The sequence below is a fragment of the Camelus dromedarius genome, chromosome 10 (assembly GCF_036321535.1).
Source record: "Camelus dromedarius isolate mCamDro1 chromosome 10, mCamDro1.pat, whole genome shotgun sequence".
Lineage (NCBI taxonomy): Eukaryota > Metazoa > Chordata > Mammalia > Artiodactyla > Camelidae > Camelus > Camelus dromedarius.
Window position 1 is genome coordinate 47,619,308 of NC_087445.1, and position 19,763 is coordinate 47,639,070.

General features: G+C 48.9%; 1 protein-coding gene across 4 annotated transcripts in view; it reads right to left on the minus strand.

Annotated features, from left to right (window-relative positions):
* Positions 1 to 19,763, minus strand: part of PAX5 (paired box 5) — a 176,692-nt gene that overhangs the window by 33,323 nt on the left and 123,606 nt on the right. For all 4 annotated transcript variants that reach the window (XM_064490316.1, XM_031450041.2, XM_064490317.1 and 1 more), the window contains exon 8: positions 3,979 to 4,080. In XM_064490316.1, coding sequence (XP_064346386.1) covers positions 3,979 to 4,080 — 102 coding nt within the window. The remainder of the gene's footprint in view (positions 1 to 3,978; positions 4,081 to 19,763) is intronic.

Below are 19,763 nucleotides of genomic sequence, written 5' to 3' on the forward strand. Positions count from 1 at the left end.
GCATTGCAAAGGCAGTTGGTTACCTTCTTAGACTCACTGAAGCCAAAGGGCAGGGAACGCCCCTTCCCTTCCCCCAGCCCAGAATTTTTAAGAGTTTCAAATGCCATGTCGATATCCGTTAGCTTGTGCAAATATCTTCAGGCAGGAATCAACTAGTTATACTGGTCAAGACACCATGGAATCTTTGGTGCAAAACTTTTGGCATTTGCTGGGACTTGATGAAAATAAAATCTGAAAACTGTCTCCGCTCTGAGCCGATGTGATGTGCCGAATTTGCTTTATTCGATGTAACTGATCAGCAAAGGGCTATACAGGGTTATAGAGCCGCAGGGACTGAATCTACGAACACTAGAGAAGATCAAGAAACAAGACAACCCCGATGGTGGAATCAAATGCGAAATAAACAAGAGTCTAAGCCTACAAGCTGGCAGTTACTACGGAAAAATGTAATGTCTACTTTTTCAGGCCACAAAGTTCAACCGCCCAAGTGTACCTTGGATGCCACTTGTCCTCGATGCATCCTAAAAGCAAACCTTGTCCGTGGAATCCTTCCCCTACACACGGAAGAGGTGGCAGCCAAATGTTTCCCAAAACCTAGGGTAGGAAAAGCAGCTCACAAGGTTTCGGTTTCCCTTGGGAGTCACTGCCAGGCGAGGAGCCAGGACGGTTCGTATAGTGAAGCCGACCGTCGCCGTGTAACAGCCTCCAAGAGACAAAAGCGGAACAAACGATTCTCTGAAGCCTTATTCGGCTTGTTTCTCCGAAGGCGGCCAACATGCCCTTGGGGGTCTGTGAAATGGTGTTGCCTGCAGTCACAAGTGAATGACTGCCTCCTGGATCCAGCAGCCCCCGGAGTTATGAGTCAGAAACCTGAACAAGCACGAAGTTGAACCCCCAAAACAGGTGGTGGTATATCCACATCCTAATCCTTGGAATCTGGCAACACGACTTATGTGGCCAAAAGAACAGGAGGTCTGCGTAGATGGGATTAGGTCAAGGATCTGGAAAGGGGACGATTATCCCTGGGTGGGCCCTGAACACGGCCACACGGATCCTTACGAGAGAGAACTTGAGCGAGACGCCGCACACACACACACATAGAGAAGGGACATGAAGATGGGGCAGAGAGAGGGTTGCAGATTGGAGTGACGCAGCCACTAGCCAAGAAACGCCAGGAGCCACAGAAGGTAGCAGAGGAAAGGAACAGGTCTCTCCCTAGTGCCTCCAGAGGGAGCACGGCCCTGCCGACACCTTGATTTTGGCCCAGTGATACTGAGTTCAGCCTGCTGGGCTCCAGGACTGTGAGAGAAAGTTTTCTATTATTTTAAGCCACCAAATTTAAGCTAATTTGTTATATACATAAAATTCATATGTAGGTCAATATTGATTTTCATTTCTCCCTCCCTTCCTCAGCCAACACTCAGAAAAAAGGACCTTCTCTGTGCTATGGGCTATGAGGGGTGCGGAGGAGGCATAAGGCGGAGGGCGCGGCCTCAACCAGCTCACCTTCCGGTGGCACAGCTAACTGGACCACGTGGCATAACAAGCAATCAGGGAGCACTGTCCCCAGATCGGGGCCGCACCAGAGGCATCAGGGGTGGTAATGTTGCCGCTCAGCCCTGGGGGATGAAGCCGAGTCCCAACAGGCTGACATGGGAAGTTGTCTCAGCCAGAGACACAGAATAAGGAGGGACACCGACCTGTCAGAGTGAGAGGCAGAGTGGGGACCAGCGAGCGGTCAGGGAGGGGAACAGGCTGGGAGAGTTGGCCCAAAGGGCAAGTTGAGGCCAGACTGTGGTGATATCTGAGTGGCAGGCCTGGGACCTGGCTGCTGAAAGGTGGCCGTCTCTGCTGCAGGCCAACCCTGGGCAGTTCCAGCAAAGACCATGCGTGCGGGCCAGCACTGCCTCAGGAAGCCATCCGAGAACGGGCTTGGAAATCATACTGGAGACAGAGTCCCAGAGACATGATGCTGGTTTCGACTTTGAGGAACAGGAATGAAGGACCTGCCTGCTGAGCGTGGAGCCCCAGCCCTGACACTGGGTCTGGCACTGAATGGCTGGGGCTGCGTGAGACAAGAAAGCAGGAAAAGAAGGAGAAAGAAAAGGGAGGAGGGGAAGGCAGGACACATGGGGTCCCTGACAAAACGCTTGTCTTCCTTCCTCCACACTGTGCACCCTCCCTCTCCACAGTCTCAGGCAGCCACACCACCCGGCTGGCCCTGTGGCCGCCTGTGTCCAGCTGTTGCCAGCAGGTTTGGTTAGGCTGTGCCCTCGCGCAGGCCTGTGATTCCTGCCGCCTCTATTAATGGGCAAGGAGCCGCCATCCGTTCCCACCAGGGGCTCTGCCAGGCCCACGGCCATTTGTATCCCGAGCCTGGTAATTAGGGCTGGAGGAGTCATGGGGCTGGAGGGCAGGGTCTGTTCGGTTAAACTCGGAAAGTTCAGATGCTTCTCTGAACTCGGCCTCTTTGGGGGTTGCAGCGGGGGCCAGCAGGGCCGACTGGGTGGCGTCGGCTTCAACTGCCAACGTGCTATCGGACAGGACCTGGGGCCCCCACCTCCCACTCTGCTGTCACTGAGAAGCATGCGATGACAGACAAAGGGTGCGTTCCAGCTGGTGGCCCAGGACAGGAAGGAGGGCTGAATTAAAGGGCAGAAGACCTAGATTCGAGTCCTTCCACCAACAAGCTCTGCAGCCTTGGACATCTCCCTAACTTCTCTGAGTCTCAGTCTCCTGACACTCTGCCCTGCCCACCCCACAAGGTTGTAACACAGAAGGGCTCCTGGGAAAGCACTCTGCATTTGCTAAGTGCTCTGTAAATGCGAGGGGCCCGTATTGCATAAGTAAGCGCCATCTCCTAGGGCCACCCTAACTTGTTAAGGGCTGGAAAGTGGTGGGGGTGCTCTGGGGAGCACGAGGGCATGTGTCCCACTGCCTCTGCCTGCCCCATGCATGATGTCTCCCTCTGCTCTGCCATGGCCCGTCCTGGCAGCAGAAAATGCAAAGGCTTTGTGGGCGTGAACCTGGCAGGCCTTCCCAGTGTTGGCAAGACCCCGGGCAAGAGTACACACGGAGGCCATTTCCCATATGTCTCATATTTAAAAGTCATAAATCAAGCTAACAAACTGTTAAATGAAATATGCTCTGTCCTCCTACCTTGTTAAATACATCTTCACAATAACCTAGAAGGCCAGGAGCGAATTTAGAATTCTGGGACCTGCTGGCGCCTGCGCCAGACCCCGGCTGCGAGGGCAAAGCCCACCTGAGCTCTGACCTGTCCAGCTTCCCTTCCCACGCCCGGCTCCGCTCATCCTCACCCCAGCTTTGGACACAGGTGTGGGTGCCCTGACTTCATGTCCAAGCTCTGTCCACACCATCCACCAAGAGCCAGTCCTTGGGCCCTGGGGTGCACGCACCTGTGACGTGGGCTGGGAGGAGACCAGGAGAGGCTTGAGGTTATTTGGGCAGGACCCCTGGGTGGACTAGAGGAGGGGTGTAGGCATGTCCTCTTGCCCCGTGGACTCCCTGGTCCATGGGTAGGGGGTCACGCCCCTGCAGCGTGGGAGGTGGCTCCTGAGCAGGGTTCCTTTTGCCTGGATCTAAGGGTGGTTCCTGCTGGGTCACAGCTTCTAGTCGTGGCTCTGCCTTCTACTTGCTGGGTGACTTATGCACAGCCCAGCCCCTCGCTGACATTTTGCCAGGTCCTGTTCAGGCTCCCTGTACAGCCAGCGAGGAGTGTTTGAGTGACAGTCAAGGGCCCCCCTCTCTCTGATGTCCCCGCAGGTACTGCTGCTGGTTGGTCCAGCCCCACTGCAGGCCCAGCTGCAGAGAAAGAGGCCGAGAGTGCAGACCTCTGCCTGATTTATTCAGGTCCACTTCTCAGAGGTGGAGAGGTCACTCGGGCTGTTTGGGGGGGATGCCCCCTTGAAACCCCGTCCGCTGTCTGCTGCAGAGACGCAGACAGTGCAAACTCACCAGGCACCATCCCTGTCAGCGTCGGCGCTGAGTAGCTGCCCTGTCCGGCGGGGGGGACGTGCGGAGGGTACCCGGGGAGGGTCGTGCTCGCCAAGTCACGGCCTGAGGAATCAAAGCAACAAATCACAGGGTGAGCATCTCCACCACCAGCTGCTTGTGTCCACAGCTTCCCGGACATCTGCACATTTGTCACGTCTGGATGCTTAACACCAGTGTGCCCCCAGCCCACATGCGCGGCACTCACACATACTCAGTCACACACACACTCAACCACCTCTCCAGCCACCCAGGCTCTACTCAGCAGGAACCAGGGATGGCTCTACAGTAACCCTGGGAAACTGGAGCTCTGGCCAGCTCCCCATGCTCTCTGTTCCCCAAGTAGGGCCTGGACTTCTCCATTTCCACACCTTTGCTTCTGCTGTGCCCTCTACAACCAGCCCAACACCACCAGACTTCAAAGACCAGCTCAACTGCCTCTCTCCTCTTCCTTGACAGCCCCCCACGGTGGGCAGGGCTCTGCCCGCCTTAGACCTGCATCTGGTCCTTACTGAATTTTCCCTCTTTGGGCCTGGAGCTTGTCATTCATTCAATGAAGGAAGCACCTCCTGACACCAGACACAGTTCTGGGCACTGGGACGAGGAGGTTAAACCCTCAGACCCCAGAGGCAGACATTCAGTGGGTGTGTGTCCATCTCGTTGCAGGCTGCCAGGTCCTGAAGGGCAGGGGTGATACTTCGTTCACCACCCACCCAGGAAACCTGCCTCCACCACGGGGCTTGGCACCTAGCAGCTGAACAAATGCGTGAATGAATGGAGCAGCCAAGTGGTCTGGGTTCCAGGCCGTGTGGAAGAAAACCCCAAGGAAGTAGAACTCTAAGGGAGGTGTCACTGAGGCTTGTCTGCCGCTCAGGGAGAGAGTGGGGCTACAGTCCTTCAAACATTGCCACAGGTATATCGTAAGGTGCTCATGCATCAGACCAACAGTCCAGACCCTGGGAGATGGGGCTGTTCAGTGATTACCTTTTGGGCCCTGAGGACGGGACTCCGCCCTGTGGGTGGAATTGGCAGTAGCCCCTGAAAGAAGGAATGCACCTGCTGTCAGCCATCCTGGGAAGTGGGTGGGAAATGAGGTGGCCTTGGGACGAGGGAGCGAGGGCAGAACCTTGACCTCTTCTGGATGTGGACACTGAGGTCTGGGGCGGCCAGGAGAGGTCCAGCAGTGGCGGGAACAGCCCCTGACACCACAGAGCCAGGCTGGGCCCTGTGGAGTGGCGCAGGCAGGACACAGGTAGATGACTTTGAGCTCCAGCCCCACTAGCAGGTGGCTGGGACCACCTCTGGCCAACACCCCCAGTGTACTTTCCCACTTTACAGGATAATGAGACAGAGAAAGGTCAAGTAATTAGCCCAAGGTTGCACAGTAAGGGCCAGGGTTTGAACCCAAGCAACCCAGTGGTAAAGACCATCTGCTTAGCCACTCCACTCCACTGCCTTACACATGTACCAGCTGTGTTTTTGTCCACGTGTCTCCCAGCTGCGACACCAGGCAGAGCCCTGCCTTTAGGCCACACTGTCACCACGGCTAACTGGCTCCACCATGCAGAAAGAAATTCAACTACACAGTTTTCGCAATGTATGTGTTGGGGTGGGAGCCAAGACTACGTTGGAGGGAGGCCTCCTGTAAGATGGAGACGTTATCTGATGGGAGGCTGCCTGGTGCAGGAGGAGACCTGGAGCCAAGTCCCAGGATGGATAAGACGGTCCTGGGAAGGGAAGGGACTTGCCCAAAGACACTCAGCTAATTTGAGGCAAGGCTGAGACTGGAATCCAGCTCTTCCGTCTCCTAGGATTTGGTTCTTTCTTCAACAGAGGCTGCTTTTTTGATCACATCTGAATCTCAACAGTTTTTGTCACTGTTACATATGCTTTAAATCCCTGATCCCCAAAGCAGAAATGCAGTGTCTCGCCAAAGCATTCAACCCAAGAAGCTAGATAAAAAGGCAATAAAATGAACCTAGGGACAGGAGGAGGAAGGAATTGATAAAGAAAAGAAGAAAATAATGAATTAGGAACCAGAAAAGCAGATCCAATAATAAATACACACAATAATAAATAATAAATACAACCAAGAGTTGTTAATTGAAAAGACCAATAACAGACAAACCTAGGGTGAGATTCAAAAAAGAAGACACAAATATCAAGATAAGGGATGAGAAGATACAACTAGAGATATGGAAGAGATGATATTAAAAAAAAACACACACACAAGAAAATGCAGGAACGCCCTATGCTACTAAATGTGCAAATTTCACCAAAAGGCACAATTTCCTAGGAAAACTCGAGTCACCAAAATTAACTCAAGAAGTAGAAAATATGAACAGCCCATTCGCCTTAGAAAAATAGAAAAAGTTGTTTAAAATTATTTTTAAAAATAAGGTGCCTCGTCCATTTGGCTTCATGGGCAAGTTTGTTGGTTTTAGTTTTGGGCAAGTTCTTTTAAATCTTCAAGGAACACATACTTCTGTTATTAAGCTGATCCAAGATGTATGAAACTAGAAAAAAAATCCTCATTTTGCCAACCTAGCATAATCCTGATATAAAAATTTAACAAAGGTGCAGAAAAAAAAATTAACGGCTAGTCTCACAATTTATTAATATGCACGCACACAATCTACCACCTCACTGATGAAACGAGAGAGAGAGAAGAATACACCATGACCAGGAAAGGTTTATTCCAGGTACCCAGGGATGCTTCAATATTAAAGCACTGGTTGGGAAATCATATTACTGTATCAGAGGAAAACGATATGATTAAATCAAAGTTGTGGAAAAGGCATGGGCTAAAATTCAATACTATTTCCTTACAATACCTCTTAGTAAGTAAGAACTGAAGTACACTTCTTTGATCTGATACCATTCTTAAACTGAGAGTCAATGTCATACTTAAGTGGTGAAATACTTGAAGCATTCTTATTTAAGTCAAGAACATGTCAAAGAAACTTACCACTGAAAACTGTCCTGAAAGTTTTAGCCAGTACAAGAAGACAAGATAGAGACAAAACAGGGATAAACCCCGGGGGAGAAGCCCCCTGAATGATCCTTACCTGGGTGTATCTTGAACCTGGAAAGAATCACAAGAAAATCAGCTCATCTACTAGAGTCAATGAAAAAGTCTGAGGAGACAGTAGGCAATGGAAGCCTAGAGCCAACGCCTTTCTAGATCCAGTACTCCTCACTGTCTGTTCAGTTAAGTTTAAGTTCAGAGCTTTTGGTTTGGCTTCCAAGGCCCTCCTCAATCTGCCACACCCCTACCCTTGACCCTTGACCTTGAAGTAGGAGGCTTATCAGCTCTGACTTCCCTGGGCCATTCCCTAAGCCTGACCCAAATTTCCTCTCATACTGTTCCTTTTTTAATTGCCCTTCTGCCATCCCTAACAATTAAACATTCCAGCCAATCTCTAAATTCTACCTTTAAGACCCTACGCTCCTCTGGGAAGCCTTTCTTAGGCCCTTCAAGTCTACGTGGGATCTGCCTCTACTGAAAGTCCCCCTTCACTACCCAATCCGAGTGCAAAGGAAGCATCGTGCGAGGGGGAACAGACACGCTGGAGGTGACGACATTAGCAGTGATAAGACAGTACTTTGTGTCAGACACTCTTACTCCTACATTCATTACCTCATTTTTTCATCCTAACCCCTGCGATTATCACGCCCACTTTATAAAGAGGGAATGAGGGATGAAAAGGGTAGGTAACTTGCCTGAGGCCACATAGCTAGTAGGAAGCCAGCTGACATTTGCACCCAGGTGGCTGAGTTCCAGCCTGAGCTGCTTTGGGAGGGATGGGAGCAGGTGTGTGGGCAGAAGGAAAAAAGAGAAAACAAGCAAAGAAGGAGGGCTGAGAACTAGGAGGTTCTGTCATTCAGGTTAGCAACTGGAAGGGTGAATAGATTAAAGCAAGAAAAAGAGAGCAGGGGTCAAAGATGGGCTGTTAGAGGCCGGAACAGAAAGTGGGCATCAATGCCTATTTGGAAATAAATTCACCAGTATTAGCAGAGCGCAGGGCCGCACGGTGCGGGGCACACAGCAAGTGCCCATAACTCTTCACACTTGGCGAGGGCGAGAAAACCACCCAGGGCCCTTTTGCTGATTTGATCCCCAATTTTGCTATTGAACTGCCGTGGGACTGGGCATATCACCCCACTCTGAGCGTCAGTCTTCCCAACTTTAAAAGAGAGCTCAGAGCTTAAGGATCTCCAAGAGCCACAGGCTCATGCTGGTCTGTATGTGCATATACACGCAGGATCATTTAGCTGTGAGTGGGTTTTTCTACCTTAAAATTCAACTGCACCTGCAGCCCTGGAACCTCCACAGTCAATCAATCCTGTAATGTGTGCTGCTGCTTGTCCTTACGACAACGGCAGGCAGTTCTCTGAGCTTCCACCCTCAGTGGGACCTTGTGTCAGCTCCAGCAAAGGTTCAGGACTTGGCCAACATGCGGGGGACGCATTCCATCCCCAGTCCCTGGGAGGGCCGTGTGCACAGTGAGGAGCTGACACGTGGCCACATACAGCCTATGAATGACTCTGCCTCTGAGTTCCCCACTCCTGGGGAGCTCCTTTGCTTTATCCATGGCTCCAATTTCACCCAGTGAAGGCCCCTAGAAGCAGAGGCTATAGCTTGTAGCTGTGTTTACCTTCCTTGGACTGGCCACAAAAGCAAAGTCTGAGTCATCCCTTGTGAAGGGCAAGGAAGATATAAACTGACAGCGTCGGTCATCTCCAGCCCCTGAACCCCTGCCTGCTCTGTGCCAGGCACCAGGGTAGGCTGCTCAGGAACAGTAGTCCGTTTAACTCTCACAGTTTATACAATTCCCAATGGACTTTATGAGACTGTACTGGGAAGTCACAGAGGCTGACCACAGTGCAACAAGGAAAGGAAGGCACGCACTAATTAAGTGTGTCCGCTCTGCCCAGGCTTGAATCCTTGCTCTACCACACATTAGATACGTAGCCATGAGAGAGTTCCTTAGTCAATCTGAGCCTCACTTTCCTCATCTGTAAAATGGGGATAAGAATAGCCATCACTTATCTGGAGCCAGTAATAGCTAACACTTATGGAGAGGAAACTATAAGCCAGGCACACACATACTTGTTTATCCCCACAATAACCCTATTAGAGAGCTACTGTTATCCCTGTTTACTGAGGGGGGAACAGAGGCACAGACAGTTTAAGTGACTTGCTGACAGTCACACAGCTAGCAAGTGAGAAAGCCAGGTTTCATGCCCAGTCAGTCTGGCTGGCAAGTCTGCACTCTCCACCCAACGCTGTGCCAGCTCTGCAGCAACGACAGTAAGCTGCCTCTCTCGCGGGCGTTGTGCGGGGTCAGGGGGACGATGCACGTGGAACGCATGGTACAGCACCTGCCCACAGCCAGCACAGTAGAAGAGGGAATTCCTAGCCCCAAGCCTTAACTCCACCCTGATAAACCTCATCTCGAAAAATAAATGGTTATTTGACACCAAAAATGTAGGGAAAACATAGTATTATTCTGTTTTTTAAACAGCATAAATTCAGTTTTATAAAAAATTTAAAAAGAACCCTTTGCAGTTCCTCCTCCTGGAGGTACAGTGTACTTCTCTGGCCCTTCAGTTTGGGCTCAGCCACGTGCCTTGCTTTGGCCAACGGGGTGTTAGCAGATACTCGGCAGGTGGAAGCTCACTAGATGCTTGTGCGGTTGGGTGTCACCCTCTGCACTTCTGCCACCACCAGGAGAACAAGCCTGGCTAGCCTGCTACAGGGAGGAGGGAGGCATGTGGAGCAGGGATGGACCCAACCTACAACCAGGGCCAAGCCCAGCCTAGATCAGCCAACCCCCAGCCAAACCCCAGGTGCAGGAGCAAGAGAAAAATGATTGTTGTTTTCAGTCCTAAACTTTGGGGTGGTTTGCTAGGCAGCAGTATCGTGGCAATAGCTGGTTGATACAAGACTTCGTAAATGTCACCTCTTCTTATTCTTATCATTATTTTCTGCTTAAGAACACCATCAAGTAAGTGAAAAGATGACTCAGAGACTGGGAGAAACATAGTTGCTAATGTTATATCTGATAATGTATTTAGAATATATAAAGAACACTTACAGCTCAATAATAAAAAGACAAAACAACCCAATGTAAAAATGAGGCAAAGGATCTGAATATACATTTGTCTAAAGAAGATACACAAAAATGGCCAATAAACACATGAAAAGGTGTTCAACATCATTAGTCATCAGGGAAATACAAATCAAAATCACAACAAAATACCACTTGGCACCCACTAGGATGGCTACAATCAAAAGGACAGATTATTACAGCATTGGAAAAGATGTGAAAAATGGAAACCCTTATACATTGCTGGTGGGAGCATAAAATGGTGTTGCCACTTAGAAAAGTCTAGAAGTTCCTCAGAAGGTTAAACATAGAGTGACCCAGTAATTTACTCCAAGAGAAATGAAAACATATGTCCACATAAATGTGTACAGAAATGTTCAAAGCAGCACTATTCATAATAGCCAAAAAGTGGAAACAATTCAAATATTCATCAACTAATGAATGGGTAAAGAAACCGAGGTATAACCATACAATGGAATATTTGGCCATAAAAAGAAATGAAGTACCGATACATGCTACGACATGGGTGAACTTGAAATCATCACGCTAAGTGAAAGAAGCCAGTCGCAAAGACTACATATTGTATGATTCTATTAATGTAAGTGTCCAGAATAGGCAAATCTATACAGCCAAAAAGTAGATTAGTGGTTGCCTAGGGCTGGGGGTGAGGAATGGGGGAAAGGGAGTATCTGGTAGTGGCTCTGGGGTTTTAGGGGGGGTTCTAAATGTTCTAAAACTGACTGTGGTGATGGCTGCATGATTTTTGTGAGTGCACTAAAACCACTGAATTGTACACCTTAGATGGGTGAACTGTATGGTATGTGAATTATATCTCAGTAGTGCTGTTATTCTTTATTATTATCATCTATCATCGCCATCATCTTGAAAGAGAAAAAGTCATTTGACACCAAATAATATTAAACTGTTTCTGATAAACTGATACATAAATGTATCTTTATGGAAAAAATACATAATGAAAAAAGGATTGATAAATTGGATTACTTAATAAAACAAACCAAAAAAACTCCTGCCTGCTGAAAACAATATGAGCAAAGTCAGATGATAAGTGGCAGAGTGTAAGAAATTATTTGCAGCACAGACCATAGATAAATGGCTACTATCCCTATATATCAGGAGGTTGTAAAAATTGAAGGGAAAAGACCAAATATCCCATAGAAAAGTGGGCAAAATTCATGAACATAAACTGACCAAAAAGTATATATATATATGTAAAATGACAAATTGAAAAGATGTTCAAGTTCACTAGTAATACTAGAAATGCAAATTAAATGCAAAATTGTACAGCCCCCTGTGGAGAGGGATTTGGCAATATCTAACAAAATGGTACACATTTACCTTTCCAACAAGCAATCCCACTTGTGGGGATTTACCCTGAATACACTTACACCTTCAGCAATACACAAATGCATACACACAAGGTAGTCTGCAGCACTGTCTGTAGCTACAAAGTACTAGAAACTAAAGGCCCAAACCCGGAGAACCCAGTGAACAAGCTGTCATGCGTGCACACCCTGGGGTGCTGTGCAGCCGTGCAGAAGAATGAGGGGCCGGCGGCCTCATCCGGCACAGGAGAAAGAAGCCCAGGAGCTGAGCCCTGGCTTCCCCATGCCTTTGCAGTAGGTTGCCATCCTCCGCACAGTTGCCAAGGCTTTCAGATTTCAAGAGAAGTTCAAGTTCAGGTTCCAAGTGACTAACTTTGGAAAGTCTTGCGAAACAGTGGTAGGAAAGGACAAAAGTGACTGTTGGCATCAGAGGCAGGTGAGTTTGGAATGCTCAAAATACAAACAGGGAAGGAGAGACGGGGCAGGGCTGACACAGCCACAGCTGATACTGGTGGAGGAAGGGGCTTCCGGAGGCCAGACCCATCCCCAGGGAGGAGGTGCTCCAGCCAGCGCAGACGGTGTCAGGCTTGAGGGGGCGTGAAGCCACCTTCATCTGCTCGACTTTCCCACAGGCCCCCTGTTGCCTCCAGAGCCAAATCTCGACTTCTGAGACTGATAGGGAATCACACAGGCCTAGGTTCAAACCCAGTACCACCATTTACTCTGTGAAGTATTATAAGTAATATATCCGAGCCTCAGTCTTCCTTTTATAATTGGAAAAAGACGATATTTATTTGGAGCAAAACAATGGTGCTTGCTGTGGCAGTATTAAGACAAGTCTAAATTCATTGCTAGCCTTCTCATGGAAGACTGGGGTCTATGTCCCCTTGCCTTGAGTCTGGGCCACCTTGGTGACTGGTCAACCAACAGAGCAACAGCTTCTTTAGAGGTTCCTATGAGCCAGGCCCTGGGCTGGGTGCTCTATATGCCTTATCTCAGTCAACACCAACAGAAGTGGGTGCTGTTATTATCCCCATTCTACAGATGAGGAAATGGAGGCTCTGAGCAGTTGCTGTGCCCAAGGTCGTACAGCTTATAATCATGAAGGCTGACATTTCTGCAGCACTTTCAATATGCCAGGCACTGCTCCAACACCAGGCAGTGTTCCAAACACGGTTCACTGTGCTTTATAGATACTGACTCTCAAAAACTCTAAAAGGTAGGTCTTATTATTATTCCCATTTTACAGATTTTGAACTAAAACACAAAGAGGTTAGGTTCGCGCCCAAGGTCCCACAGCTTGTAAGAAATGGAGCCATATCCAAACCCAGGCATTCTGGCACCAGATTCCTCATGTTCCCCCAACACACTAGGCACTTGTCCTTTTCTTTCCCCTAAACTGAAGGTCCCCTGACAGCAAGAGCCACTCAGGCCCCTCCCTCCCCTGGGGCCCAGCACACTGTAGGTGCTCAGAAAGTGTCTGCAAGGGTGAAACTAATCAAATGACATTGGTTCTGCCATCTGAAAGGAACTTTGGTTCCCAGCTGACCAGTAGCCCAGAAAGCCCTTCACCAGGAGCTCCACAAGGTAACTAGGCCTGATTTATCTGTTTTTTGCTTGGATGCAACTTTTTCTTTTTCATACAGCCCATTTCTAGGTAGGCTTTCTCTACGTACACTAATGGGGGGGAATGTGAATCCAATTAACTTCAAATTTAGCTCATAATGAACTTATCTCATTTTGCTACCAGCTCCATTCTCATCGTGTGGCAGTAATTAACCACTGGGGGTTGTCACTCCCAGACACATGACATGGAGATCCTCCCAGCCCCTCACTTCAAACCCTTACAGAATTCATTACCCTGACAGTGTGCAAACCCTTCACTCTGAATACTGCAGGGCACCACCCAGACTCCCCCTCTATCTGCCTGACTGTGTGGGTGAGCGAGAGAAAGAAGAAAGCAAGCCACTGAGAAGCCATGAATTATTGTGAACAAGATGGGAGCAGGATGCTGGCGATGACTCAGTGACCAGAGAGGGTCTGCCTGCCTTGACAGCCTGGGCTGGAGGCTCTGTCAGAGGAGGGGGGTCTCCACCCACAAACCCCAAGCTGTAAGGGAATGTGGCAGAGCTGGTTGGGGAAGGCTAAGTCCTTTGCAAACTGGTGATCGTATCCACCAGGGACTCTTACTGCCCAGGAAGCTGCACACCCCAAGAAGGGGCAATGGTGACTTGCTGTGTGACCTAAGGCAAGTCCCACCACCTCTCTGGGCCTTGGTTTTCCCATCAGAACACTCAAGCAGTAGGAACAGATGGCTTCTGAGGGTGTTTTCTGCTCCAATATTCTGTAAGTCAGATGCATCATTTTACCCTTGTGTTGATGGAAATGGAGGCTGGGGCCGGCTGCTGCAGAGAAGGGCACGGCAGTTCCTGACCTCGCCTCAGCACTCCCGCCTGCAGCACCAGACACCCTGGAGCCCCTGGCTTAAACCCTAGTGAAAGGAGGGTAAGCATCAGTCTTGTTTTCCTGCCTCCAGGACAGGAGCTTCCAGCCGGAGCTGGGGGCTGTCGGCCTGCAGGCACGTGGTTGCCATATCGGCCCCCTCACCAAATATCCACGTGGATGGCCAGGCACCTGGGCCGGAGAGCAGCTCCTACTCAGCTCCAACTAGTTTTCAGAAGAAGCTGGAACTCTGGTTCCACTTCACTTGGGAATCTCCTGTCTATGTGAATTTTGACTTAAATCCAGTTTTTCAAATATACACTGAGGACCAATGAAAACTTGTCCAAAGGCCATAGCCCTCAGACTGCCAATTTTCAACCTTTACCCATCCTCAAAGGCCTGAGTCCTGTCTGAACCACCCCACATCCCTACCCCTACCAGCTTCACCCGCTGCCAGCTTCACAGGCCTTTTAAGGACGTGAGCCCTGCCTTGGGTGTCCAGGTGACAACCAAAGAGGTAACCACCGTGCAGGGTGGAACAGGCCAGAGCACAGAGGAACAGCATGACAGAAGGCGACTGCTGGGAAACTGGGGCAAGAGCACACTCAGCTCCCTGGGGCCACCCAAACCTGCTGCCATCTCCCTCATTTCCACGGGTGACAGCCCCAGCCTCCCAACCATGCTGGCTTCAAAGACACCCTGCCTCCCTGAAGCCCAGTCAGTCCCCAAGCCCCTTCTGACTGTCCACTGCCTTGGTGCCTTCTCCTCTCCTCCCTGACCCTGATCTGCCCAGGTCAGATTGTTTCCTGGCAACCTCTCCTCCACCTCTGTCTTGGCCCTGCCCTGCCGTCTGCCTGGACTGCCTCTCAAGGCTTCTCTTTCAGAGCCCCGGCACCTACCACAGAACCACTCAGCTCACCCTGAAGGACAACTTGGAATCACACAGGAATTCAGTGAGGGTTCTGAAGCCAGCACTTCTGAATCTGTCTTGGTTCAATAATTTAACCAGAAGGGCAGACACGTCTACATTTTCCCAGAAAAACTTTCCTCAGAGTCACAGAGCTATGAGAAACCTTTTTGCATGTTAAGAACTATTATTTAAACATTATTTAAAACTTAAAAAGAAAAGGTCGCAAGAGTGAGAAGGATAGCCTTTCAATGTCATGGGGCACTATTTACCAGGTACACCCAAGGATCATACTTCTAAGAGAACTACCTGTATTTGATGATTCTTTACAATTTGATTAGAGCCCAGAAGTGGGTAAGTTTCATGTTAATGTGTAGATTTCTATCAAGTGGAAAAGAGAACCCCAAAGGTTTGGGTTTATTGCCCTGTAGGACATTAACCAATTTTGTATCTAATCTAGCAATTTTATTCCAACATTTTTAAAAAATGCCTTTCTCCATGGACGACATAAACCCTGTTCCTCAAATGCTCTTGGAACCACTTTTATCTTTTTATAGGTTCCCTCATTAATTTATGAGTTGAATAAAATCTTCACGTGTTCGTTCTATATTTGTACTTGAGTTATGTTCCTAAGTTTTTTAAAATTACACTTTGACATTCATTATAGGAAAAAGCCAACCATGCCTGAGTGTCATGAGTTGAAGATTTTCAACCAACACCAAAGCAGGCGATAGTAAACAACTGCTACCTTAGGGGAAGGGGAGAGAAACAGCCAAACACCCGGGATCTGGGGAGGGGATTAATCCTGCCACACAATCCCCGGTGTGTGCACACATGTAGAACATACACCGCCAGGCTCGTTTGTCCCAGCTGGTGTTTGAAATGTGTGACAGTTTGAACGGGGGCTGCTCTGGAGTCTTCCTTTGTTCGGACCTGCCAGGAGTAAAGGGTATGTGAGCCGGGAGTGAGAGGGGGAGTGTCTCACCTAGAGGGGAAAGGCTGGCAGCGGTGGAGCCGCCCAATTCACCTGCACACAACGAATGTGCTAATTGCAGATGGGCCCGTGCAGTCATTAAAGCAGACCTGGCCGGCTCCGAATGACAGGTTTATTAGCCATTCGTTTAGGTGGTGTTATTTACTTAGAAATAATAACCCTCAATTTCTTTTCCCAAAATTACTTAATCCCCACTTTTGATTAATTCTGACTGGCCTTCCTCTAATTGCCCTGGCTAAAGATCTAATCTGGATTTGCAGAGCAGGGAAGACAACTCTGAGAATTCATTCATCAGAGCTCTGTTTACTTTGCAGTCTCAACCCGCCCCATCCCTTCATTTGAACAGACTTCGTCTACGCCCCTGGAATCACTGGGAACTTCCAGACTCCAACAACTGTGTTTCCATTTCGAGAAAGTGTTTGGATTTCATCTGCCTGGCAATTTAGAGCAGACACTGGGCCTTGGTCAATATTTCCATGTACATTTATGACACGATCTTCCTCAAACTAGAAACTGTTGATCCAATGTAATAAACTGGCAAAGGCAGGGTTCTAATGAGCGAGGCTGAAAGCAGCTGTGCTACGCTCGTGGCTCCAGGCCTCCCTGCCAGAGCAAGCGTGGCTGCAGGGGCTGACGGAGCCAGTGTTTTCAGCAGGACGATGGTGAGGGCAGCTGTGGGCCTGCTCAGGTCTTCACTTCGTTCGTTCATTCATGTGTGCATGACCTGATCCCTATGGGGTTCTAGCACCTTTCTGAGTGCTCCAGAGGACCTGGGAGATGGGAACAATGGTAATAATAATAATGCCCACAACAATAATGATGATCATTTATTCAGCTCTTACCACGTGCCAGGCACTATTTGAAGTGCTTGTATGTATTATCTCATTTAAGTGTCACAGCCACCCTGGGGGATATAAACCTTTATAATCCCCAGGCTGCAGATAAGCTACCCAGGTAGAAAGAGGTGGTGCTGGATGCAAACTGAGGCCGCCTGATGCCAGAGTCTGTGTCTTTACCACCACCCACTCTCCCCACACTCTTCTGCTTCAACAGGTAAACTGAAAAATACAAAACACACCTCCTTTTCAACCTGCAATTCTACTTCTACGACTTTACCTATGGAAATACACATAAAAGTACACCAAGATTTACCTTTAATGGGAAGGAGGGAAGGGAGAGAGGAAGGGAGGGAGAAAATCCAAGTGTCTATCATAATGGCTAGGTTAAATAAATTATGATACTTCCTTATGACGGGATATTACACAGTTCTGAAAAATAATGGGGTAGATTTGAATGTGTGAATTGTGGAAAGAGCTCTAAGATACATTACTGAGTGAATAAAGCAAAGTGCAGAAGAATATCATGCACAGTGTGATTTTATTTGTGCTAGTAAAAAGTCAAGTCTGTCTGCTGATGGATGCATAAAAATGTTACTAAAAGTACACACAAGACACTGTTAACTTTGAGGTGAAGGACTAAGAATCGGAGGGCTGAGATTGGGGAAAGGAAAGATATTTTTTCATCTTATATTTTTCTGTATGGCTTGAATATTTAAACACATGCATGTATTACTTTTTGTTCAAAATTAACTTTTTGATTTAAAATTAACTTTTCTTAAGAACCAGACACTGTCTGTGCCCCAAGGAGCTCATGACAGTCTCAAAGGGGAGATAATAATAATTCTAAGATGCACGAAGTGCATACTCCCTTCTGGCCCCAGGGCTCCCACCTCAGCAGCCCCTGGGCCAGAGCTGTCACAGGGGGAATTCCTTGCTTTCAAGGACAGCATCATGATGCCAGGAACACCAAGTCACATATTCACAGCTCATGGTCCCCCTAGAACTCCCCCAAGCCAGCATCCAGCCCTCACAGGAGCAGCAAACACAGTGATGTCCCACTGATCTGAAATGTGCCATCAAGCAAGCTCAGCCCCGACAATTTGGCTGTGAGTAGCCGAAAGGTGGACACAAGGCCTGTTCCTAGAGCACCTCGAGGACCAGCTCTGCCAGGCCCAATCCTCGTCTACATACAATTCCAACGACCTTAGTGGCTTGGATTCCCAGCCCCCAGCAGATTGAAAACAGCAATACAAGAAGGCAGAGAGAGACTTCTAGAGCCAGGCAGACTGACGTTAAGAGAAGTGACAGGTGACAGGTGAGCAACAAGGATGGAGACAGGAAAACAATATAATCCAACATAAGAAGCCCAAACCTCAGCAGTCCAGGGTGCTCGGTGAAGGGCAAGCGGCCTGCTTAGAGACCTCCAGAGGCTTCACTGCTGCATGGGGTGCGGTTCACTGTGCTGGTTCACAGAGAGGAACCTGGGTGCTGTCACTGGAGGGGGGTGAACTTCTGTCTCTCCAGCATGATTATGTGCAACTCTTATCTGAGAAACTGATATGACAAACCAGTGTTTTGAAAGTTGGCTTGGGACCTATATAATCAGAAGTAGCAGATGGAGAAAAGCCCAATTGTCCATCTCAGCCCAGGATGGGTCCCTGGAGAACCCTTGTACTGTGCACGGCAACAGGAAAGACCTCCAGGAGATTCAATTGCTGATGGGAACCCCCCATGCCTCCACTCCTGGTTGTAGTACACGCCCACCCAAGCTGGCTGGAGGATACGAAAAGGTTTCCTTGCCTCCTGATGTTTCAGACCCACAAAGTCCCATGGCTGGACTGAAAGTTGGTGGTGTCTCAGTCACCCCCCAACCACACCCCCTCGACTCAGGGCTGACAGTATTCTCATTGTTTGCCCACCTTCAGGTTACTAATGTGGAAAACACTTCCCACATTTAATGGTTAGGAATGTCTTCCTTCCTGAGAGCTGGAGTCTACAGAAATAAGGTGATTTCTAAATGGAATGAATAAATGAACATACAGAAAGCATTGAGTTCTCCTGAGGTGAACTTCCAGATTGAGGGACATTCAATTTTTGTAAAAGGGTACATTGTGGCATGGTACAGAGGCCACCACCGGCTGGCAGTCTTGATTCAGACCCTGACTCTGCACTTGCTGGCTGTGTGATACTGAGCAAGTTGCTTGGCATCTCTGTGTCTCAGTTTTCTCAACTATACATGAAGATCTGCCTCATAGAATTGTTGCATGGATCAAGTCAATAAATGCATGTAAAGCCCCGAGCACAAGGCCTGGCACAGAGTGAGCACTCAATAACACCACCACGGCTCCACAGTTCATGGGAGAGCACAGCCAGGTCAGTCTTTGAAAGTGTGGCTCTGCTCACATCAAGCAGCTCTCAGAAACCTGCAATGGCTCCCTACTGCTGACATAACAAAGACCACACCGTTAGCTAAGAGCATGAGCCCACCCAGGGCCCAAATTCCAGCCCTGAATCCTACCAGCCATGTAACCCTGGCAAGTGACCCAGCCTCTCTCTCCTCACATGTTTAAGGAAGGAGGAAGGCGCCCCAACAGTTTCTCCCTGGTGGGGTGACTGTGAGTGAAGCGACTGCCTGGCTCGAGCCCCCATCACTGCCCGCTCCCTGTGCACGTGCACTGCTGTTTCTGATCACCCGTCTTCCTTCGTGCCGTGTAAAACATTTGAAGAAGGGAATGTGAAAGATGGTAAGTGAAGAAGGAAGCAGTACTTTATATGAAGGTGAGAGCCTCAGAACGCTCATCCACCCACTGCTGGGTGTACCCACCGTGTGGTTGCATTCACGTACGATGGATGGATGACAGTCACTAGTTCCATGGGGCTCTTTTGATTGGCCAGGCACTTTCCTAAGTGCTTTATGCTCATTGTCTCATTTAATCAGCAAAACAATCCTATGAGATAGAAATTGCTACTATCATTGTTGCTGATACTGAGAGGATGAGCCTAGCGGTGAGGCACACAGGCTCCGGGAGCAGACTGCTGGATTCCAGCCCCAGCTCTGCTCCTTACTAGTTGTTTTGTAACTTTGGGCAAGATCCACCTCGTTTCCTCATC